At 38.4% G+C, this 23770-nt stretch overlaps 1 protein-coding gene across 1 annotated transcript; it reads right to left on the bottom strand.

The window, feature by feature from the left end:
• Nucleotides 1–97: 97 nt before the first annotated feature.
• On the bottom strand, nucleotides 98–22947 carry lrrc1 (leucine rich repeat containing 1). Its single transcript, XM_030771951.1, has 14 exons — nucleotides 22398–22947; nucleotides 16401–16518; nucleotides 15489–15567; nucleotides 14296–14385; nucleotides 10477–10533; nucleotides 10210–10273; nucleotides 9836–9910; nucleotides 9235–9379; nucleotides 8699–8817; nucleotides 7957–8040; nucleotides 2983–3098; nucleotides 2538–2725; nucleotides 1161–1300; nucleotides 98–497 (listed from the first exon to the last, which is right to left on the bottom strand). Exons 1-14 carry the CDS (start codon nucleotides 22554–22556, stop codon nucleotides 339–341), a joined length of 1593 nt encoding a protein of 530 aa, XP_030627811.1. The 5' UTR covers nucleotides 22557–22947; the 3' UTR covers nucleotides 98–338.
• Nucleotides 22948–23770: the final 823 nt, after the last annotated feature.

Below are 23770 nucleotides of genomic sequence, written 5' to 3'. Positions count from 1 at the left end.
AAATAGTGCAACTACCTATTCTCTGTCTCTAAAAATTAAAAGCCCTAAATTTAAAAGTACATTTTTTTTTAAAAAAGTGTGCACGACTGTGCAGATTATTGCTCTGGACGTCATTAGAGAAGAAGGCACGTGAGCACGTGTTCTCTGGGGGTCAGGGCCCAGTCCCTGGGTCAGAGAAGGAGATGAAGAGGGGAGGTGCTGGGAGGTGATAAGATGGTCTGGCACTTGCAGGGTTGAGCCACAGGAGAGAGGTTTGGTCCCGCAGGGGAGGGGAGGACAGTTATACAGGGTTACATGACGCGAGACAGAAGGTAGAAGACATTTCTGAGGTAAAAAAGTCACACAGACGTGGTCACTCTGTCGCCAGCATTATTGACCTCATTTTTGTTGGAATCCAGGCCTTTGGCAGCATTCATGTCGTTGCGAAGGTTCTCCGCAGCCTTCTTCATGTTTTTCAATTCGCCAGGGTGTGGCGTGGCCCGCCGCATTAGTGTTCCCTAAAAGAGAAGAAAGAAAGAAACATATATTTATGTGTGTATGTGTATATCTAAAACTATGCAAATAATCTATATATCTATATCTATCTATATCTATATCTATCTATCTATATATTTATATCTATCTATATCTATATATATATATACACATACATACATACATACATACATACATACATATATATACACACACACACACACACACACACACATATAATATGTATATATATATATATATAAATAAATTCTGCAGTATACCACATATTTCTACATATTTCATTTTAACTGGTCATTTGTAGCTCTATTGCAATTAGAAGTTTTTAATTTCATTACTGCATGACTAATAATTGGAGGCACCAATGTAAATATTTGCACTAGAGTGGTAACTGCAACTTCAATGGTCTCGAGATGAGCCAGGTTCTAAGCAGCTGAAAACCTCTATTTATAATATTGTGCAAGATTAGTGAGAGAACGTTGCCCTGATCTGGTGGCTGATCATTGTTGTCTGATTGTTCTGGCCAATCAGACCAGCATTCAAGGTATGATAGGAACTAATACGTTGTTCATTACATAGAGCATTAAAAGTGATTAAAAAAGATAAACATGGAATTTGACAGCATCACCATCAAAAATCACATTTAAGAGGCCCTATTTGTCTCTCACCTTTTCATCATCTTCATCATCATCTTCCTCCAGGAAGCGGATGGCACTTATTCTGTTCATGGCTCGAGAATCCCACGTGTCATCCACCATGTCGTTGACCAGACTCTCCAAAGCTCCACATCGAGCCAGGTTATCTGAGCCTAAAGCCAGCAGACAAAGACAGAAAGCTCAGGCCCAAATCTGTTCCCTTAATCTTGACTGAATGAGGAACGATCATACCATATGGTCTAATATAGGGAAAAAAGGAAAAGCACGTTTAAATGCAGAGGAGCTGCTGAAACTGTTTGGTGAGCCAGAACTGGTAAAGGAAAGCTTCAAGATGCCAGATGACAGTTTCAAATCCCAGCTTAGTCCCAGGCTAATTGCAACACAATCTGCCCCCCCCCCCCATCCTCCAACTAACCCACAGTTGCTTGACCTGCACAAGTATTACACCCACCTCCATTCCACCAATGAGCCAGCATAATAAATGTAAAGATGAAGGAGATATCATTAAATAAAAAAATAAAATAAAAAACAATATGACAGGCAAGATGAAAATCTGCACCCAAAGCAACCTGATCATTCAGATATTAAGCATTGACCATGGTTCAAAGAGAGGTTATAGACAAAGTAAAATAATTACAATAATCTCCAACTGGGAAAGACTTATATTTTTGTGGACACACTGTTGAACGTATCTCTGCTATACTGCATGCTTTTAAAAGGAGGTGGACCAATCGGAGGTAAGCCTCTTTAGCCGTCCAATCCACCGGCTGTATATTAAACACATCAGCTGAGGATTCCACAGAAAGCTCATGGTTGCCAGACGATTTTAACATATCAGCTCACGCTACACCCAATCTATCCTTCCATATGACATCTGATCAAATCAAGGCTGCTTTCCGCACAATTAAACCCTTAAGGTTGAAGCATAGATTAAGCACTGCATAAGTAGGCAGCAGAGCAGGCTGTTAAAGAAATATTACACCTCACGGGATTAGGTCAGTTCGCTGAGGGCCAGGACAACCTTAAAGAGGCTACGGTTTCATTGAACGCACTATGCATTCACTTGAGGTTAAAAACCTAACAGCGAACTGTTTTAGAATGGTGCCCTGCCCGTTACCGCCCAAATCAAAATCACTCTCAATTGTGTGGTATCAGCTGCCATTACATTATTCTCTGTGATATGGAGGAAACAAATACAGACTGAGCAGATAGTCTGAGAACAAACTCCACGCACAAAAGTCAATAAGTAAAGAACACCATTTTTTTAAAGAATTAAAGGCCTGTGGCTGTATCATGTACCATGTACCAGAGCCCGTTCCTCGGACAGCTTTGCTCATCAGTGATGTCAAACAGGCCTGAGCCAGCCCATAATCTGACACTGAACCAAACAGTAACGGTATAGTTTACCTTTGTCTGATTCGCAGGGCTGCTGGGGCAGAAGAACACAGGTCAAGACTTTTTCTCCAGACTCAGGGTCCACGTCCGTCTGGAAGGTAAGCAGAGGCTGGGACTGGTTCTCGGACAACCACAGGGCCTTGAGTCGCAGTGTCGTCAGAGACATAGGCAAATACCCCAACCTGCAGGAAAACACAGAAACATGCCCATTCACCCACCAAATTCACAGTGTCAATCCCAACCAAGGCATTTCCATCTTAATCCCAGTGAAAAGGTGTTTGTGAATGTCTGAAACCAAGCATCTTGCATCTGTCATCTGCTGGTACAGAAAAATTACTCTGACGCTCATCGTGATGACAGTGCTAGTTGCACCACTAGACACAAACACAAGCCTAGTATTAGCAAGGGGATTATTTTTAGAGAATGTCGTCTGTCATACCTGTTTCCAGAAACATCCAAAACATGCAGCTCTGTGGCCTGTGAGAGCTCAGAGGGAATACGAGTGAGTCGATTCTCTCGAACACAGAAGACATTCAGGCCCTTGCATCCTCCTATCTGTGTGTGAAAAGTGAAGACCACACATGTGAGCATGACGGAAACAACCAAAAAATCAAAAAATAGAAATAGTCAGGGAGAATAATTATCTTTGGTTTAAGCCACAAGACAATTCCCCCATGAGCAAAGATTTGACCCTCATGAAAAAATGAATGTGCTAGTCTTCAGCTTTAAGGATTGCCACAGATGGCCACAGAAAGAGATACTGAACAGATGAACGGAGAAAGCAAACATACTGACATTCTAAAACAAAGACAGGCAGAGGAGATGACTGAATACATGTTCTGAATCACTGGTCAGGATAAGCCACCATACTCCTACACACGATAATTGGTTAGCTTAATGCAAGATACATAGATTCCCGATAGGGTTTGACAGTCAGGCTAAAATTAGAAGCAATTAGTGGTGGAAAAGAGTAGAGAGTTAATGGACAGCTTAAGTGCATACGGTAATCTACACATCAGCCGATGGCCAGACCTGACCAGCCAACAAATACAGAAATGGCGTCTCATTAAATTAAAAGGATACGGCTAAGCTAAAGAACTTGCTGTAGTTAAGCTGACAAGTGGGGTGGGGGGCATAGTCCCAGGTGGATTTGATGAGACAGCTAAATGTCATGCAACTCACACAAGTAAAACCACACGTTCAAAAACACAGGTCTGGGAAAAGGGATTGCTATGTCTTTAACGAAAGATTTGATTAATCTCCTTTATAAAATTAATAAATAAAATATAACTACATCTAGCTCAGAAACAGAGACCTGAACTTTTGAATAACGAGCCAGGAACATGCTTCACACACTCTCCCATTAGAAATAAAAGAACAAGTGGTGAATGTGTGTGTGTGTGTCAGTGGACTTGGGTGGTGTGTGTTACGTCAGAAGGATCAGTGAGAGTGAAGCTCCCTCTGCGGGTACCACATTCTCTAGACACTGACCTATTGTGTCGATAGAAAGAGCGTCTTTCACACTAGACTTTGACCAAAGCTTGCCTTCTCCTGAACACTGGACGGTTTTGAGTTAAAGAAAACTTGGAAGGGAGGTGAAAAAAAAGTAAATGGAGAAATAAATGGATAACATAACAAACTGTACCATTGTCTGGGCTATGGAAGATCCAAACCCCCAAGTGCTGATGTCATGCAACAGATACACAAATACCACACAGATTTAAGTGTGTCTCTCACACACACACACACACACACACACACACACACACACAGTAGCTGCTTGTGGTGGAAAGTTGCTCCAGGTCAGTGTGTGTGCTAACAGACCTCTGTGGTCAGAGATGGAATACAGCATCATTGAACAGAATGCAGCTAGAGACTGCAAAGCACAGCTGCTGTTTCGCAGGTGTTTGAGAACTACTGTTAAAGAAGTCATAAGAGAACGAGTGAAAAACACCACATGATCACCTATGGAAACCAAAATGACCAGCAGCTAACTCACAAAAAAAAACAAAAAAAACCCCACTTATTTTATTTAATTAGGGACCATGGACTGTCCCACAATTAAATTAGGGACCATGCACTCTCCCAGAATTTGCTGGAGAGATAATTTCATCTCTTGTCCCTGGACAAGTGAAAGGGACAACAGCTTGCAAGTGTAGAAAAGCACAGCAGAACAAGACAGAACGATAATAAAAACCCAATAAAAATTAGTACAGACACAATTCACACAACCAACAAAAATGACCAAGAAATCAGATAAACACATAAAAAGCTTGACAGAACAGAAGATTGAAATGCGTTTACAAGCAGCTCAGTGACAAATTATTATGTAAAGAGCCGATTCCCTACTTTAAAACACACCAGGTGGATTGTGTAAGGGTCTCACAGACAATTGCTTCACTTGTAGTTGAAGCTCACAGAATGTGAAGGTTTTACCATTAAACCAACCACACAATGTAATATGAACATAGCGCTCCCTCTTTTACTCTGCAATTCATCTACAGGACGTGATCTGTATAGTGCTATATTTAACACTTCTTTATCAGTAACCTACAGTATCTTTACCAAAGTCCAAACAAACAGGCACAAGATAGCCGAGTTGAAAGGGCTATTCAGCATGTGCTCAGATGAATTAGAAGGAGCTCTTAGTGTTGTGAAGCAACCAAACATCAGGGGCTGAAAATCCTCTTAAAATGTGGGCTGTTTTATGCTTTTATTGGTCAGATAATATCCACCAATAAATACACTGACAACGTCTTCAGCACAGCAGCTTGGGCTGCACAAAAAACAATGCTAATGATCAATACTATACAAGCAAATTTACAAGTGAGAAATGGATCCAACATTGGCCCCACAGTAGCCAAGTTAGTGTATGGAAGACAGAACGATGCTCTTTGGCAACAAAAAAAATTCCTCTCTGTCAATTAAATACTGACCATTTAAATACTAATATCTTGGTCTAACACAAACAACCCGAGTCAGCATGGCCAGTATCCACAGTAGCTATAGTCACTCTGCTCTATTACCATCTATAGCAGCAATAGTCGCTCTGCCCTATTTATATCTACGGATGTTATAGTCAGTCTGTCATATTCATATTGTTCTTCGATTTCAAGTGGTAGGATGAGGTATTGCAGTTTTGGCGCTGTTTCCACTCATTCTTCGTGTTCTCGTATTTCCTAGTATCGAGATGAGGGATTTTTATTATTAGTATTATTATTTTTATTCCAGTCATTTTCTGACCGTATCTACTCCCACAGTTTTCACGATACCTTAAGGGATCCGTCCTAATGCATAGTAGTGCACTTGTATACAGTTAATTGATTGGTCCGCTCGTTTTTTTTTCTAACTGCCATTTTTAATCCCTTATGTTCCCATTGAAAATGAATGGGGAAAATTTTAGGTCTAGAGTGGTACGATGACGGATTGCACACAGCGGCAGTCGATAGTTTGACACAGTTATGAAGTCTCATTTGTCCATCATTGCTGTTTTGGTCTGTAATCGCACACATTCTCAATTTTATCGTACCACATCAAGCAACTAAGAATGAGAGCAAAAACTTAGAATTTGGTGATTTGCACACAGTGGCAGTCGATAGTTGGATTCAAAGGTTTTTTGCTCCTCGAAGCAATTGATCATGTTTAGACTTAGGCCACAGCAAAAGCCAGTTATGAAATGTCATTCAAAAACTGATGCAATCAGCACACTCACATCTGCATTTTCCAGCAGAACTGCATCTCTGGTTACATCTATAGCAGCTATATTCACTGTCACATTTACATCTATAGCAGCTGGAGTCACTCTGCCATATTTACATCTATAGCAGATGGAGTTACTCTGTCACATATATATCTATAGCAACTATATTCACGGTCATATTTACACCTATAGCACTGATAGTCACTATGTCATATTTACATCTATAGCCAGTGTTCGGGAGTGGTGAACTACATGTAATTACACTAGTAGTTTAACTACATTTTGCAGTAGCTTGCTGGTAGTTCAACAACATTCATATTTGCATAGTGATTCAAGTAGATAACTTACCTTTTTTTGTCATTTTTTGTGTAGTTATCTACTGAAACTACAAACATAGACCTTCCCATGAATAGTGGGGTATTTTATTTTTTTGGTTTATGTATGACCTGCGAACAAGTGGGCACTTTTTGCAAAAACATCAGTTGAGTGGCATTTTGGCTGGCATATGATTTTTAGTTATATTTTGTTATAATTTTGTATCACATGTACATTGTCAATTTGATCATTTTGTCATAAAGTAGCTTGAACTACCTTTTCTAAATAGCTTTAGTTAACCAAATTAGATTTCTCCCAAGGGTAGCTTTGCTGTAGTTCAACTTCTTCCACTGTGATGTAACTGGTAGCTTGCAAAGCTATGCTTTCAAAGTAGCTTCCCTAACACTGTCTTTAGCCGTTGTCACTTTGCATGGCACAAAAAAATTCCAAGGGAAAAAAAAGCCTTGGAGACATAAGATACAAACAAAAACCAAAGAATTTGGAATGGGACTATCTATCAAACTGTGGTTCTCTCCTAAACAATAGTTCAGCATTGTGTCTTTCCCACAGTTCATGACCTGATCCAAAACTAGAGGTAAGAATTAAAAAAAAAAAAAAAAAGGCCTTCAACAGCTTTTGCCAATACACAAACCACAGTGGTATTCACTTTCAAAACATCTTTAACACCTTAAACTACTCATTGCCCGCACATAAAAAGGAGTACAGACTACATGTGTCCCTTGTCAAGGATAAAGGTTAAAATTGAAGGAGGAAGTATTTGTATTCAGACTTTCAAAAAGCAAAAAAAAAAACCAAAAAGCCATTTTTAAGAGGATCTGTCAACTATTTAACACAAAGTTACACAAATAACTATTTCTCCTGGCCTGTTTTTTTTCTTTTTCTTTTTTCTGAACAACCAATTCACGTGGTTCAATTTTGTGTTCCGCAAGAAAAACAATGTTACAGGAATTGTCAAATGTCAGGGAAGAGACCACACGCATTTCTTTTCAAAATGAACTGATATCAAAGACACCTTAAAAAGGACTGTGGACATAAATAGAAAAAAAAGCAAACAAATCACACACGTTTCAGTCAGGCAACTGAAATTAAGACAGCTGACTACTTCAAAGGGACTAACGATACACATTTAGGTCCTGTGAATACGCCATGCACAGTCACCTTAGCTGTCACTCAACTGACACAACCATCACTAATGAACTTCACCCTTTTTTCACAAAATAAGTATATGGTTTATAGCCAACAGAGTAAAAGGACTGACTGCAAAAGTCTGGAGAATCTGGGAGGAAAAATAAACTGCTGACAAAGAGAAGGCGGCCGAGGATTTTGCAATGTTTTTTAAACACATTTTATTCACACCAAGTCTTGAATATTACATACCTCTTTAGGTATAGATGTTAAGCGATTTCTATCACAGTTGAAGTTGGACAGTTTCTTAAGGTTTCCAATACTTTTTGGCAGGCTCTAAAGAAGAGAGAGCAATGTATTATTATTACTATACAATTTGACAGATGACAATAAAACGATAGCAGTATCAGAGTACTGCATCAGAACTGCAGGAATAAAACAATAAGTCTCTCCTAAGGTCACTCTTGTGCTAAAAGATTAAATAGTCATACGAACACATGGCATGAAAAACTAATTAGGATGAAAAGGTGCCTTTGGGTCATGATGTGTGGGACTCCCAAACTACTGGATTTCACTCTCTTAAGAGGTGAGAATGGGAAAGGACTCAAGGCTACATAATTCAAAGAGTGTTTGTTTCAAGAGCTCTTTTAATTGTTCAGCAACTGCACTGGGTCTGGCAAAACAATCACATCTTACAAATCAATAAAATGAATGACTGTGTTTAGTTAATAAAATCAACTCGCAAGATTAAAATCAAACTTATTACTAATTATGACACATTATTTACATTGTTACTGAACTATTCTGAGCATGCCACAAGCACCCGAGAACAGCAGCTTGAGATAAGCAGACAATAGAACATTGTCAGGCCTAAGAAAACTGAGATCATTATTTTAATATTTTTTAAACATATGTTACATCTATATCTGAGTGATGTTAAGGTATATGGTTATTAGCAACAGCAGTTCGTTTGAAAACTGGAGAAAGTACTCACTAGCAGCTGGTTCTCTGTCAGCACAAGTTCCGTGAGGTTTTCACAGTGGCCAATGCTGTCTGGCAGCTGGGTGAGTCTGTTTTGATCAGCTTTTAGTATCGAAAGCCGCTTTAATTTTCCTGTTGAAGAACACGCAGTTCTGTAAGATTACGCTGCCCATCACATGTCTGAGGAGCAGCTCCGTTTGAGCTGCGATCTCTCCACCACTGCACACAACGCTTTTATGCACATATTAAAATGTTCAAATGTAGGCCAGTGGGACAGTGGCAAATTCAGCTAACCCTGCTCAGTTCACATAATCTTTCTGAGCTAAATATTAAACACTCCAAATGTAAACCAAAAACAATGCACAAAGTGCATATTCTAAATATTCTTTTTTTTATTCAATTTGTTTAATGAAAACAAAAAGGAAGATTACAGCACAGAAAAGGCATTTAGGTTACGCGGCATCAGGCTCGGCAACTGTTAAAATTATGCAATTGATACTCGCTGACAAAGCACTGCTCAGTAAGAGGGCTGGATGTGTCAATACTGACCTATGCCCTCTGGCAGGGCTTCGATGAGATTCTGGGACACCAGTAGGTCAGTGAGAGAGAGGAGACCTGCCATTTCCTCCGGAAGACGCTCCAGCTTATTCTCCGAAACATCCAGGCACAGCAAGCTTTTCATACTGCCCATCTCCTGAGAACAGAAAGACACACACAGCGTCTGAGTAACAAAATGTAAGATACCAAACCGGCGACATGAAAAACAAGCAATTAAGGAGCACGTAAATGTGATGTGGAATATGGCTATGGAAGTTCTGTACGGCATGTTCTTCATTTTCTATGTGGTTTGGTAATATGAGAACAAAATATGAAGTGATTAAAGGGTTACAACAACATCCTTGATTGCTTTAAACTGTTCAGTCAATGCAAAAATAGCTAATGAGATGTTGTACAATGAGATTAATACATTTCTGTCTCTCAAAAGAAGCACGTACACACCCACACAGACATACAGACACACACACACAACAAATGAGGTGCAATCAAGGGTGAAAAGCATGACTCAGTAATCTCGAGTGAGGACTGGGGAGACAAACCACGACAACTTCTTAAAACATTACGTTATCAAAACATTGCAGAGATGTTTTACCGGTGGTATTTCGGTCAACTGGTTTCCATCCAGCCACAGGTCCTTCAAGCTGACAAGACAACCTATTGTTTCAGGCTTAAAGAGGAACAAGTTTGAGAGAATTATTACACACTGAGTGAGAGGTAACAGTGGGTGTCTGACACCAACGTAAACAGCACTACACAGTTATGTGAAACATTTATGAAGCAGCATTCCACTGTAGTCTGTTTTCACTCCATCACATAGCCATCAGTCCAAAAAAATAACCCAATCCTCATTTTAAACTTGAGAATTGCACTAAGAAAAGTTTCATTTGGCACTGATTTGCAGTCTGTTTGGAAATGTACACGTGTTACTCTGAAAAGTTTATATGCTTTGTTTCAGAAAGGACTTACCAAACTATAAAGTTCATTGTTCCCTAGATCTAGTTCTTCAAGTCTGTGAAGTTGAGATAGAGACCTGAGAAAGCCAAGAGAGAATATGAATACTCATATGTTAATGGTAAGCTAGTGAATGAATCAATAAATAAAAGATTTTCCATCATGTCCAGTGTTATCAGCACCAGGGTTTACATTCTCATGGTGGTCAGAGGAGTAGATAACCACAACCTCTATATGCCCTTGAGTTTGCAGTCAGACAGGAAGATAGATGTCATGACTTACTCTGGTAAATACGTCAACAGATTCTCTCGAAGTTCCAGTGATACCAAATTTGAGAGGCTGCAAAGGAAAGAAAGCAGAAATTTAATCGTGAATTCCTGTCTATCTCACAATCAGTCTCAGAATGCCGCAAAAACAACACAACAAACAAAGTTAGAGGGCTTCATTCATTCTTAATGTAGCTCCTCTGCTGCCGTCAACTGTATGGATCCACCAAAGGTCAAAGATCAAGTAAATGATCGATATTCTCTATAATATAACAACTGACTCGTTGACAAGATACTAATTCAGATCTGACTGCATAGACCAAAGTGGTGCAGAGCCTCTGATAATATCTGGGAGGGGGGAGGGGCAGGTCAGAGGGACACAATTAAAGTAAAGCACAAGTGCTTACCCTAGAACACTAGTACAGTCTTGGGAATTCACTGGATACCAAAATATTTCCTTGTAAAAATACATAAGATTAAACTGATAAACTAGTCCTTGATTTTCTGGATCAGTCTGACAATGTCCAGTGTTGTTACTGAAGAAGTACAAATTTATTCAGTCATTCACAATTCCCAGCACTGACTGACCATTTGACCTGCTGCATGAAGTGAGAATAGAATAGAAAGTTAATCCTAAATAAATAAAATTAAAAACACCCCCATGGTCATCTCATTTGCATTCTGCTGTGTAATCTAGGTATATCCTGATCCCTGTGAAAATCACACAGAAAGTAATCAAGTTTGTCTGTTTAAAAAAAAAGGGGGGGGGGGGGGGTGGAAAGAGGATTACTAGTTCAGGCTATATAGAACGAAGCCATAGAAATCTAAGCTCCAGGGCCTTGAAAAACAAGCATAATAACTTTCTGTCGTCCTGTCAAGCTCTAAGCTGTGACGGGGGAGGGGGAATGTTTTAGAAATAGATCTATTTTGATTCAATGTAACATTCAATGAAAAATCTCTGGGATCCTGCCATTGTAAACAGGAGAGCACAAATGAAATACAAATGACTTTTTGTGTTATGTTGCCATATAAAAAGTGACAGATTTTTCCAGATGTGTGAAAAGTGAACGACTGACTGAAATAAAATAAAATTAAATAAACAGGTTACAACAACAGGTCATGTATAACCGCTTTCTTCTATTTAGGCCACGGGTGTCAGAACTCTGTTCTGAATGACCAAGGTCCTTCTTCTTTTAGTTTTCACTTCTTAATTACATGCTGTTTTTTTTTTTTACCTGGAAAACAGGTGTGTGTGTGTGTGTGTGTGTGTGTATTTCTCAGCCAATGAGAGACCACAAGAAAAATAGCACAACCTTGGCCTTTCAGGACACCCCTGACACCTCCGAGTTAGGCCTATTCATTCCACCCCTATGCAGTGTAGTGAGCATCTGCAAGTACAGGTATGCAGTTTCTCAGCTGAGTCTTTACACATGATCCATATCATTTATCAGCACACACATGTACACCCTAGCCACAGTAACTGTTATCTACAGAATCCATAGTCAAATTAGGTTCCAGAACACAAAACAAATCTGAGTGGGCTAAGAAGTCGCGAACACCCACTAAACACAATTACCAAATATCGCTTTACAAAAGAAAATAAAAGAAAAGAAATGAAACAAAGAAAAAAGAAAAGAAATGATAAGTAATTCAAGCTTTGTGGCATCAAAGCTAAATCGCTGGAAGGTCTTCCATCACAAATCTACTATGACCCTCTCATCCCCGCATAATGAGAAAAGAAATAAATAAATATATAAATAAAAATAAATGAAGGTTGAAGGATTGTGTGGTGATGGGATTTATATCTATAAATACTATGTCCTCAGACACAGGGCAAGCTGGTGCCGTGTCATTGTGACGGCAGACCAACCTTTCTCACTGACTCACAACAGGCTGTCAGCTCTCTCTGTGACAGATTAAAAAGACAAGAGAAAAAAATGTTTCTGTAATCACGTCAGCTGATGTAATAATTCACACACAGCAACGCTAGACTTGTGCGGCTAATACAATGCGTTCACCATTTTAAAAAGCGCAAACTGACTGCATGGACATTTAAAATAAACATGAAAATAGTTATCGGATTGTCATAATGGATAGTGTTTCTACAAAGGCTCTCTCTAATTTTATATGTTAGTCTTCCTCTCTCCAACACTCATATCCACTGCAGTAGAAAACTACAAAACAGGAGACAACAGAGAACACTGCACACCTCTTGTCAACCACTATCATCAAGACAAATCACAAAAAGGAAAAGAAATGGCATGAAAGACAGAGCAACATCATTACTTTCTGATCACAGCACATCCTTCCTGAGTGATACAGATAAGAGTCTGGTACAAGACTTGAAACCAATTTCACACTAAGTTTTTATTCTACACTTTACTTTGTAGACGTGGAATTTGCCTAATTTAGTCCTAATCATGCATGTACCTAGAAATTTGTATCAGAAATTGAACGGATATACACATCACAACATTTAAATAAAGCTACAACATACTCATCTAAGAAACTCCCTCTAGCAATTGTCTACAGGTACACCAGACTGTACACAGACAAAAAAACAAAACAAAAACAAAGAAAAGCTGGCCACTCTAATCCTAAAACTCCAGTTTGTTCAATACAAGCAGTTGGGTCAAACTGTACAAGCACTAGAGTTCAACTCCACTTCAGAACTGTCTGGAACATAGCAGACAAGCAAGAGGAAATTACACAGGAAATTAGCAGGGTCATGGAATCACAAAGTGAGGATAAAGGAGAAAAACAAACTCCTCCATAAAAATACCAAACTTCTATCTGGAAAAAAAGTACAACTGAGTCATCAGTTCAAAAAAAGAGGCTCAAAGGACAACCACGCAGTTTGCATAAAGATTACGGCTGTATTGTGTCATATTTTCAGACAATTGTCACCGTGCCGTTTATTCAAAGGTGGAAAAAAACAAGACATTCATCACTATGTCTACGCACATAATGAAACTTGGAGAACAGAGCAGAGCAGAGCACACTGGGCAAACAGAAGACATTACGTACACTGGCAACAATGCTGTGACAATGAACTAAACGATGCCAACCACTGTCTTCTTCTGCATCTACAGATAGGCCACAGTATGTAAACATGCTGACAATTTTCAAAAAAGTCATAAATCAACATGTTTGGCAACACTTTGTTTTTGTCTGGCTGATTTTGCAACACAACAAGCAAGGAAGCTTTTTCCCTGAAACATCAGCAGCTGATTGATTCTACACTTAGCAGACAAGAAAAACAATGGAATCCAATAAAGATGAGGGTTTTGCAAAACCCTTACCCACAGTGACCATCAAAGTCAAAGGATAACCATACGAGGGAATTTCAGCTCTGTTTATGGAAAGACACACATTGGAAATCATCAAAGAGACAACGTACAACTCAAAGTGAGCTCTGCGCTGACAATACACATCCATTTAAAGACTTGGTAATAATAAAGATATAAACGATAGTTCTTGATGAGTGAATGTCATTAACAACAAATTTCATATCTAACCTCGAATCTAATATGCACAATGAAACAGTTTGGTGATAAAACTCAATACGAAATATAAAATCAAAATATTTTGAAGAATTTGGCATATGGATGCTTGAGTCCAACAGTTTAAGCCTGTAATGATGTCAAATGGTTGTATTCTCTGTGTCTAACTCAGCAGAACACAGTACAGCTATCAAAGTCATGTCCCTAACCCTGCTTCTCAGCTGATTCCAGCGTAACGACAGAGGCATCCTGCTAACGTCACATACGAAAAGTTAAATGTGGCTTGACGTAACAGTATTTTGCAACAGTGATTAAAAACAGAGGACACTTACTTTCCAATGTTATCTGGAAGCACTTGCAATGAAATATCGTTGATGGAAAGGCATGTTAAATTCCGTAACTCTGGGAAACTTTCTGGCAATCTGAAAATATAAACAGATTTCAAATTAAACACATTATAAGTATGGCATATGACTGAAGCCTCTCAAGCATTTGACCAACAAACACACAAAGAGAAACTAAACACAACCAGTTTGTAGGTGTTCTGTGGAAGCATTTACAAGTGCGTGCACCTTGGCATAAACATTTACGTGTGTATGCATCAACAGATTATTGTCTGTGCAAAAGAGCAGATCATTAACTGTCACAGCACCATGAAGTAAAGGAAATGTAGGACAACATGTCACATCTATCTAGAACAATGTCCTGAAGTCTGAAAACATGCTCTAAAACTCCCACTCCATTGCAAAATGGTGACTTCAAAAAAGTAGCATGGTTTTGTAGTGATAAAACAGCTCTATCTAGACAAATTAACTCTCTAGCAGTAAAGCGATAGCTGACAGTCAAACTGGGGCAAAAGATACCCAAAGTAAATTCATTACGGCTGGCCTGTCAAACACGTCTATTAAAATATCGTGTATACGTATCCAAGGAGATGTTTTGGACTCATTACGTTTCCATTTACGTCTCATTAAAAGGAAAATCACAAGAGTGCTGCAAAGAATTAAGTCAACACTCAGAGGAAAGTGCTCTTTTCCAATCAAGTGGTTGCTTTTTTATATGACAAAATTACAGCCCCTCATTTTTCACTCTGAAAACAATGGGTGAGGTTAATGAAAACAACAAAATAAAGTTCTTGGGAGTTAAATTTCAGTAAATTTCAAATGAATAATAACAGTCAAATAAGACATTGACAAACCACTGAAGTCAAACATGACTGCTAAAAAAATCTTATAAATATCTATGCCAAACATATGTACGACAAAGCTGGACTTCATTAATTTCAATGAAATGTGCCCTGACTGAGTAGTGATTATTAACAATGACTGTTCGATAAATATGAGGTCATGGTGGAGTTCAAGAACAGGTCACAGGAACACGCAGGTTGAACATGCTAAATGTTTAAAGGACGAATCACTCTCACAAGCTAGGAAGATTTGGACATCGAATGCTCATTTCGGCAAATCAGCAATTTCATTTTCAGAAATAAGCTGTGCTTTAAAAAACACATTGTCATGGTTATTACCTGGTCAGTGGGTTCCCACTAAAATCTGCTACTTGGAGAGCTTTACAGTATGAGATGCTTTCAGGGATTTCCATAATGTCTGTATGAAAGGAGAAACAAGACATGTTACATTCAGATCGTAAGAGACATAACAACTATGCAACTGCAGGAGGTAAAAGAACACAGAGAGGAAGAGTATTATTACTCAAAGAGGGGCAAAAGTTTATTTAAGCCAACATCGGGTCTTCCCTAAGAAGCTTGTAAGTCAGACAAAGTGTAAACAGAGAGAATACATAAATTCTCAAGAGACAGACAACTATTTAGGATCATCTGAGCTGCCACAAATTATTATGGGCCCTGCCAAACATAGAGAGCTGGTTGTAAAATTGCCATTTGAACTTCTAAAATAGCTGATATAATCAAGATAATTACGACTCTGAAAGTGTTTCTTTTTGGATGCTCTGTGATCAAGCCAGGAATTAAAGTTAACCCATTTTTTTTCAGATGTTGTACTTAACTGTGGAGTGTCTGAAACCACTGTGAAACCTCAAAAATATGTAGGGCGTGTCATGCCAATTGTATGGGAAGCGCAAAGAATTTTAGACCAAACCTATTTCACAGACATTTTACTGAGGGCTGAGCAATTAGTCTAATCCATATCAACTTTTGGGAGTAGATCTACATGTTTAATGTCAGTGACTAAACTTTGGAAAGCAATGTCCAAAACAGAGAATCAGTGCTTTGAGTCTAAATATAATCCAGAGATTTTGTCTTAAACTCTTATGACACACTACATTGTTGCTAAAAAAGAAAAAGGCTTCAGAGAAAATAGGATGGTTTTGTAATTCCGCGCATCATGACCCTTCCAAACTGCTAACAGTTCCAAAGCACTGACGACCCTTCAAGTTTAGCTTGTAAACGGCATTCTCTTACCATTCCGTGACACATCAAGTTCTACTAGTTGCATGAAGTTGGCTATATCCGGGGGGAGTCTCTGGATCTCATTGTCACTCAATCCAAGTTTTCTTAGCTTAACTAGCTGGAAAAATGGCTGAAAAACAAAACAAAACAAAAAAAGCTTTGGATTAGCTGATACACAAAAGGGTTAGAGAAATGTAGAATGCTGGCTTTATTTGTGGCCTGACCACTTTAAAACAAAACACTGGTAATTAGAAACGTAACCATGAAAAAACTCTTCTTTTGCTCTTCAAAATGTGTTTACCTCCTTCCTCCCAGTCCATCCCTATCCCGCTGGGTATTTTTTGACAGCTGATTACTTTTTGTGAAAAAAAAAAAAGACTATCTTAAGAATGACTAGATGTGCACATGCCATTAATCTCGTAAAACTATTTATTTTTGCAATTTATTAAGTGAAAAGAATGTAATTACAATCCTCTTTCCAAGTTTGAAGACAAATTGGTGGTTACATTAACCGACTGGTTGCCTAAATAACCTCGGGCTATTGGAACAGTATATGTAAGATGCTCTGTCACACTGTTGGTGCCCGACATTGAGTCATAGTATTTCATTTGTCCCATTCATAAACAACCATCGACATCCCTGTCATAAATGACAACAGGGTCTCATATGTTCAACATTATAGTAGTACTGTAAACAAAACGGAAACATTTTCTTCTGACAGAAATTTCTAAATGCGTAAAAGATCCTTATACTACATCAAAGCACAATCTGTAAGACCAAAGTCCTTAGTATCAATGCCTCTGCCCTGACCTCTGTCCTCTAACACTTCACTTCCAAATTCCTTAAACAATTATGACGTCACCTTCTGAAGAGAACAATGACGTTATGTTGCACATGGAAAATCTTGGATATCATTGAACAACTGATGTCACCATGAGCTAGCCAGCATTTATGCACTGCCAATGAGGTGAATCAAAACAATGCTAGCTAATCTTTACTGGTCAAATTTGTTGCTAGTTTATATTTCTTGTTCAAAATAATTAAACACCAGTACCAGGTTTTTTGATTAAACATCTCTTTTGGTGTTAACTATTTACTGCAAATAAGACAGAAAGCAAGTAAACACTTGTATACAGACCAATCTATTCCTTTAACCTCTAACTGACAAAGAAGTTGGGTAATTAAGAATGTTCAGTGGCCTGGCAAAAAAAGCCAGCGTTTATACCCACAGTGATGTAATCAACTATTCATCTCAATCATTCTGAATGACCTACTTGTCTACTCCCTCCCACCACTCACTCATAGCCTCTGAGTTCACAATCTGAACAACAGTGTTCAACCAATGCATGACATGACACAGCAGTGACAGGGAAATAAGAATAATGCCTGCTGTTGCGTTAGCCTTAAAAGTCAATGGTCAAATATGGTAAGTGGTCAAAGACAAAATAGTTCAGTAATAAAATACATAATGGCATGTAGAAGAGCATAAACTACAGTCCATGAACCATATAAATGACTGAGAATGCTTGGTTTAGTGTTTATAAAGTTGAATAAAATAAACAAAGCTTACTCACAACTTCCTCCTATGGAGACAGTTTCAACAATGCTGAAGCATTTCTCAAAACAGTGTTTAAATTGTTTAAAACAGCTCAAAACAAACAACCAAAAAGAAAGGCAAAATTAATTTTTGCCCTCATATTTTGGACTATATTATTACTCAAAATAAACGCTGTTTGTATGACATGAAAGCTGAGCAAATTACTGTGTGCCCTATTGTTTTCACAGAACTCACGGGTATTCTAATCAATCAATGAATGCAACCGCAGTTTAACAGTTTGGCCATCCAGTTGTCAGGAGAAAAACCCTATCATCTCTGCTACCAAAACAATGGCTCAAGCCCTTCCCCCAAAAAAACTACCCCTAAAGTCTTAAAATCAATTTCATATGCCTAATGTGAAATAGCAGTGTAAAAATATGACTAGAGAAATGATAAACAGAAATGTATTTAGGCAAACTGAATGAAACTGTGAAATTCGAAACCAACTTGAATATTTCTCTTTTTTTCCTCTCGATGCTTTCAATTTCATGTACTGAATGATGCATTTCAATCGACCCCTGTAAATCATTTACTGTGGCGCTAATATTATATATCTGAATCATGGTCAAATACTTTGTAAACAGCGTCAACACCATAAAAAAGTCTGATAAATGCAGACATACAGAAACTGACAATTAAAATATCAATATTATAAAGGATGCTAACACCATACAACTACCCTGCTCCTTTATAATTAGCATGGCACTGCATTTGCTTATCAGAAAAAAAAAAAAAACATACATTACAATGAACTGTGTTCCCATGTAGGCCTATTTGTTCAACCAACATGGCAGCTGCTTCACACCAGGTCCTATTAGTTTTGTTTTCCAGGTAATAGAGTTTGCAGGCCTGTCATGGGAAAATATAGATACTTGGTTGCCACCCTATAAAATTCTGCCTTTATTTATACAAGCCTATTGTTTAAATATTTTTAGGAGAATGTCCGTACTAACTCTCTGAGAAATCTGATTGAACACCACCTCTAAAATCAAAAAGAGAAGTCACTCTTCCTGTTCTGACCTTTACATTGTTTTTACCTGTAGACATGGTAAGAGAGTAATTATGGCCATTCAGTGGGTGTTGACTGTAGAAAGCCAGCACTAACCAAGAAGCAACAGGTCTACCTCAGAATCAACATTGTAACATTATACATTTAGTCTAAATGGTTTAGGCTGACAAAAGAACGTCCCCCAAATCTTTATCGAATCATCGAGGTCAGAATCGCCAAGCAGTATCTGTGGGTAATCAAAAGGTAGTTTTAGAAGACTCGATTCTCCAGCACTGAACTTGTTGTTCCTGTTAATGTAGTTCCCCGTCCCGCCGCCAGCCCCTCCTCCACCTGACAGATTCCAATGACAAGTATACATTAGCCTTTTAACTACTCTGTCAATATTTGAAACCTGACTTGAAGCAAGTCTGAGATAACAAAAACCGTATTTCCATGAGCCTCCCAGCTTATGAACACTGGTAGTTAATTAGTTTAGAACAAACAATACATGAATTTTAAAAAACTGATGATAAAATGATAAAAACACATTTATCGTGGGACCAAAAAAGCTTGTAGATTTAATGAACCAAAAAATATGTCCTGTCTCAGTTTATAGAGAGAGATTGTCACAGATTGTCACTACAACCATTCTTACTTAAATCACCAGCACAAAGTCAATGCAGATCTCTGATTACAATCTGACTAACGTCTATGGGCATCAGCTTTAACGAAATTAACAGCACTTCCCATTTTTCGAAGCCTCACTTTAAATTCAACTTGGGAGGCGTGTCTGGTCTGTCTTAACAGAGATATCCCTGACTCCTCTTCAAACAGCTGCCCAACTTCATTAACTTAACAAAACAAACTACAAGAGCCCTGGTGCCAGCACATCTGAGTGGGCGGAGCTTCGACACCATGGCAGGGTGTAAGGGAATGACAAACATTCCAAGCCAAATGACACTGTCAAGCAAGCAAGGCCCTATCTTTTCAAATTTGAGCACTTTTTATCTTAAAATCATATGACAACAGCGCCTAAAAAGAAATTCAAAAGGCTGTTATAGAACATGCCATGACAACGCTGTGGTTCATCTTCAACGTTCAATTACACAATTCACAAGTATCAGCATGAGTGGAATGGTCACAAACTTGCCTCTCCTGACAGTCCTTTCAATACAGGCCATGTGTGAGGAGCCTGGCTAAATGTCACTTTCCTCCCACAATCAACCCACAGCCTCCTAACAATTGAACACCTGCACAATTACAGTGAATTATAAGTACACCCATAATTGTTCAATATCATAAAGAAAAGCTATCCTTGATTATGAAGGTGACAGTCATGCCTCAGACAGCCCCGACTGTTTTTTTTTTTTTTATTAGTTTTCGGTTCGTCCCTGAGTTTTTTAAAAGCCTATAAAACTACAATAAGTAAAATAGATACAGCTCGGGGGTAAAACAATCAGTGTTCCACCAGTCTTAAGGAAGGTTTCAAACATGAAACAGCTTAAAAAAAGAAAAAAAACAAACTGGAATTTTCTCTCCACAGCCACGGTGCTCTTAAAGGGAAAGTATGATACGTGGCTGGTTGACAAGAGTTTCGTGTTTCCACATGTTAGTAATAAAATCCAGTAGGCACATTTTATCTAGGCTATGATACATCGCCGTAGTACTGGCTCCTGATGGCCCTTGAAAACTTATTTTAAGTCGTCATGACTCAAAAGAAAGAGTCACCACACGCTACATACCCACGCAAAAGGTACCGTTCGGTGATTCAGCTTCTAAAGAAAGGAAACGGCTACTCTACTCAATTAAGCCCTTACTTGAAAACAACAAACACAGAGGATACAGCTAAACTCTCAATGAAACACATCCCTAGATCCTGAAATGCACTGAAATGAATATTCTGGACCCGACACAAGAAAGCAAGTCTAAATTAACTGATGGAAAACTATAGTCGAAAAAAAAAATCAAAACCTCATTTGTCTGACAAAATGTTCATTTGCAACAGCAGAAACATTCTGGGAAAACAGAAAGACTGTCATGCTGTATGAAATGGTTGGTTGTTTCATTAACAGAAAAAAAAGAAACCAAAATGCTTTTGTATAAGTCAATGTTGAAATCTCTCATAGTGATTTTCACTCTATTCAATCAAACTGAAAGAAAACAGTCCCACAGATTGAGTTTACAAACTTAACTAAAGGATTAATGTGATCACGTGAGTAAAATATCCAGTTTATTAATACAAATGGATAATGGCTATATATATATATATATATATATATATATATATATATATATATATATATATATACATATATACACACACACACACACACAGACATACATATATATATATATATATATATATATATATATATATATATATATGTGTGTGTGTGTATATGAAAGTCCAGGAGAAGGGATAAGTGCTCCATGAACCCTAGAGTGATGGGATGTAGTCACACAACAATCACAGCAGCCTATAGCCTAGCACTGCAAATCCATTCATCCATCCAGAATAAGATTATTTACATGCCAAGGAACACCATAAGCAATTCTTGTGGTACATTTATCAGCAAGGCAAGCAAGAAACATCTACACTGACACCTTCATAATACTCACAAGTTAAAGCCAAAAGGAGAGATTGAAAATGATTTCACTAAAACTGTTCGGCTTTAACCTACAGCAAAAAACATATTTGCTGAAGTTGCCAGAAAGTCTGATTGACGCATATTTAAGCTTTAATGTGAAAACAGAATTTGAATAGCAACAAATAAACTGAAACTTGTGAGAGACCCAATGACCCAGAGTTGAGTGAAGTGGCACAGGTGGAACTGAATGTAAATGTAACTACTTTTATATCATGTAGGCCTAGTTGATTTTTCTAAACTAATGACTTCATTTACGTTTGATAGAGGCTACTGATAAATTGCAATGAATCAAAATTACAGATTCTGATTAGAAATCCAAAAAAACTATTTTAAAGAAGTTCATTCAAGTATTTTTGAATTTTCATCTTGTATTTGTTTCACTGGAAAACACTGATTTGAAGAGTTACAATAATCAGCTTAAAGTGGTTGTGGAAGTGGTAGGTAAAACTGCCAAGATTAAGCTTTCTTCGGAAAATTCCTATGATATCCACGGCCTATCTGACATTGCGTAACGTGTGGAATACAGCTCATTGTAATGTAACCCGCCGTACCTGCCACCATCAGTTTAGGCCAGCCACAGGTTTGTGAAAACTGAGGAGAGTTTTTCACATTTGCTCGAGATATACAGTCAAACGAAAACATACACACAGTTACACTATGAATGAACATCTTCGGTCCTTAATTAAGCAGACAGTTGCTATGGACAATAAGTTCTTAGCAAGCTAAATATCAACAGGCGCCTTTTCAGGTTCAGGCTACTCTAAGCTTTATCTTACCTTGGGCAAGTCACGGAGTTGGTTTGCGTCCAGTAAAAGCTCCTCCAAACTCCGACTATAGCGATAAATCTCATCTGGAACGTACAACAGGGAGCAGTGGCGTTTGTCGATCGATTCAATGTGACGGTTGCACCGCCACAGGGGTATACAGTGAAACATCACGGGGGTGATGATCCACAAGCTATCTCCGTAGTGTGAAGTAGCCGGAGTCTCTTAACTATAACTATGCGAAATTAAAACTAAATGAAAACAAGCGTGGAAAGAACGCAACAACTACAAACTATCAAGGTGTGAAAATTCGCATACGTTGCAGTTGTTCATGCAAAACTCAAATTCACGCAAACAACTACACCACCTCCCCGGGCTCAAATATACTGCACAGTGTAACATGGAATAAAACGTCGTAGTGCTCCTCCTCACTGTAAAAGACTTTGGTTTTCCTGATTTATCCCTCTTGCCACATCTCTCCTGTAATGGTGAAAAACGTTCCGAAGCTTCTTTCGCGAACGATTACATGTCTGTTTGGTTTTATTTAATTCGTCTTTTTCCTTCTCCTAGAGTTTATTTCCTCTTAGTCCAGTTTCTGACCCGGAACATTCACTCCCTCATTCCTAGCTGACGTCACGATTCCAATCTGCTCCTCCCTTTGTATCATTCCCTCCCTCCATAGAAAAAGTAGGAGCAAGAGAACAATTTCCGCCAACTGTTGAAGTCATGTGTGTTTCAGAATGTAGAACTGGTTGTCCAGGTCTGTTGTTCAACTGGCCGAAACTTTGTAATGTGTCCTGTCTACTCTAAAAGAACACATATACCTGTAGGTTCGATAACCTGCAATTTTATTTTAATGTAGCTGAGAGAATAATTGGTTGTCCTCTGCCCATTGCTTACAGAGCCTTAAGAATTTGATTAACAAATTTAGTTTGAATGAATATTCAGAATTTACAGACCGTTTTAGGAAAATAAGGATACCCAGTTAAATGATACCCTTTATGTGTCTGGGTTTACTCCTCAACTTGTTCAGAACTGTATTATAACGTTGAGAAATTGCACAGGTAATGTATGTCTGTGGTGTTTTATTTTGCTTTGTTTGGTTTGTTTTGTCTTTAGGTGCTCGTGGTTTCTGCGGGGGGGGGGGGGGGGGGGGGGGGGGGTTATTCCAGAAAGCAGGTTTAGTGAAAACTCGGAGTTAGTTAACTCAGAGCAAGTAGTAAACCTCCTAATAAAAGAGCCTTATGTCTTTGTTTTGCTAGGAGAATGAAGCCATAGGGCTCTTCTATTAGGAGGTTTACTGCTTACTCTGATTTAATTTACTCTGAGTTTTCACTAAACCCGCTTTCTGGAATAACCCCCTGTACTTTGAACAGAGGCATCCT

This window comes from Chanos chanos, chromosome 4, assembly GCF_902362185.1.
Source record: "Chanos chanos chromosome 4, fChaCha1.1, whole genome shotgun sequence".
NCBI lineage: Eukaryota > Metazoa > Chordata > Actinopteri > Gonorynchiformes > Chanidae > Chanos > Chanos chanos.
This window is presented reverse-complemented; position numbering and strand designations above follow the sequence as displayed.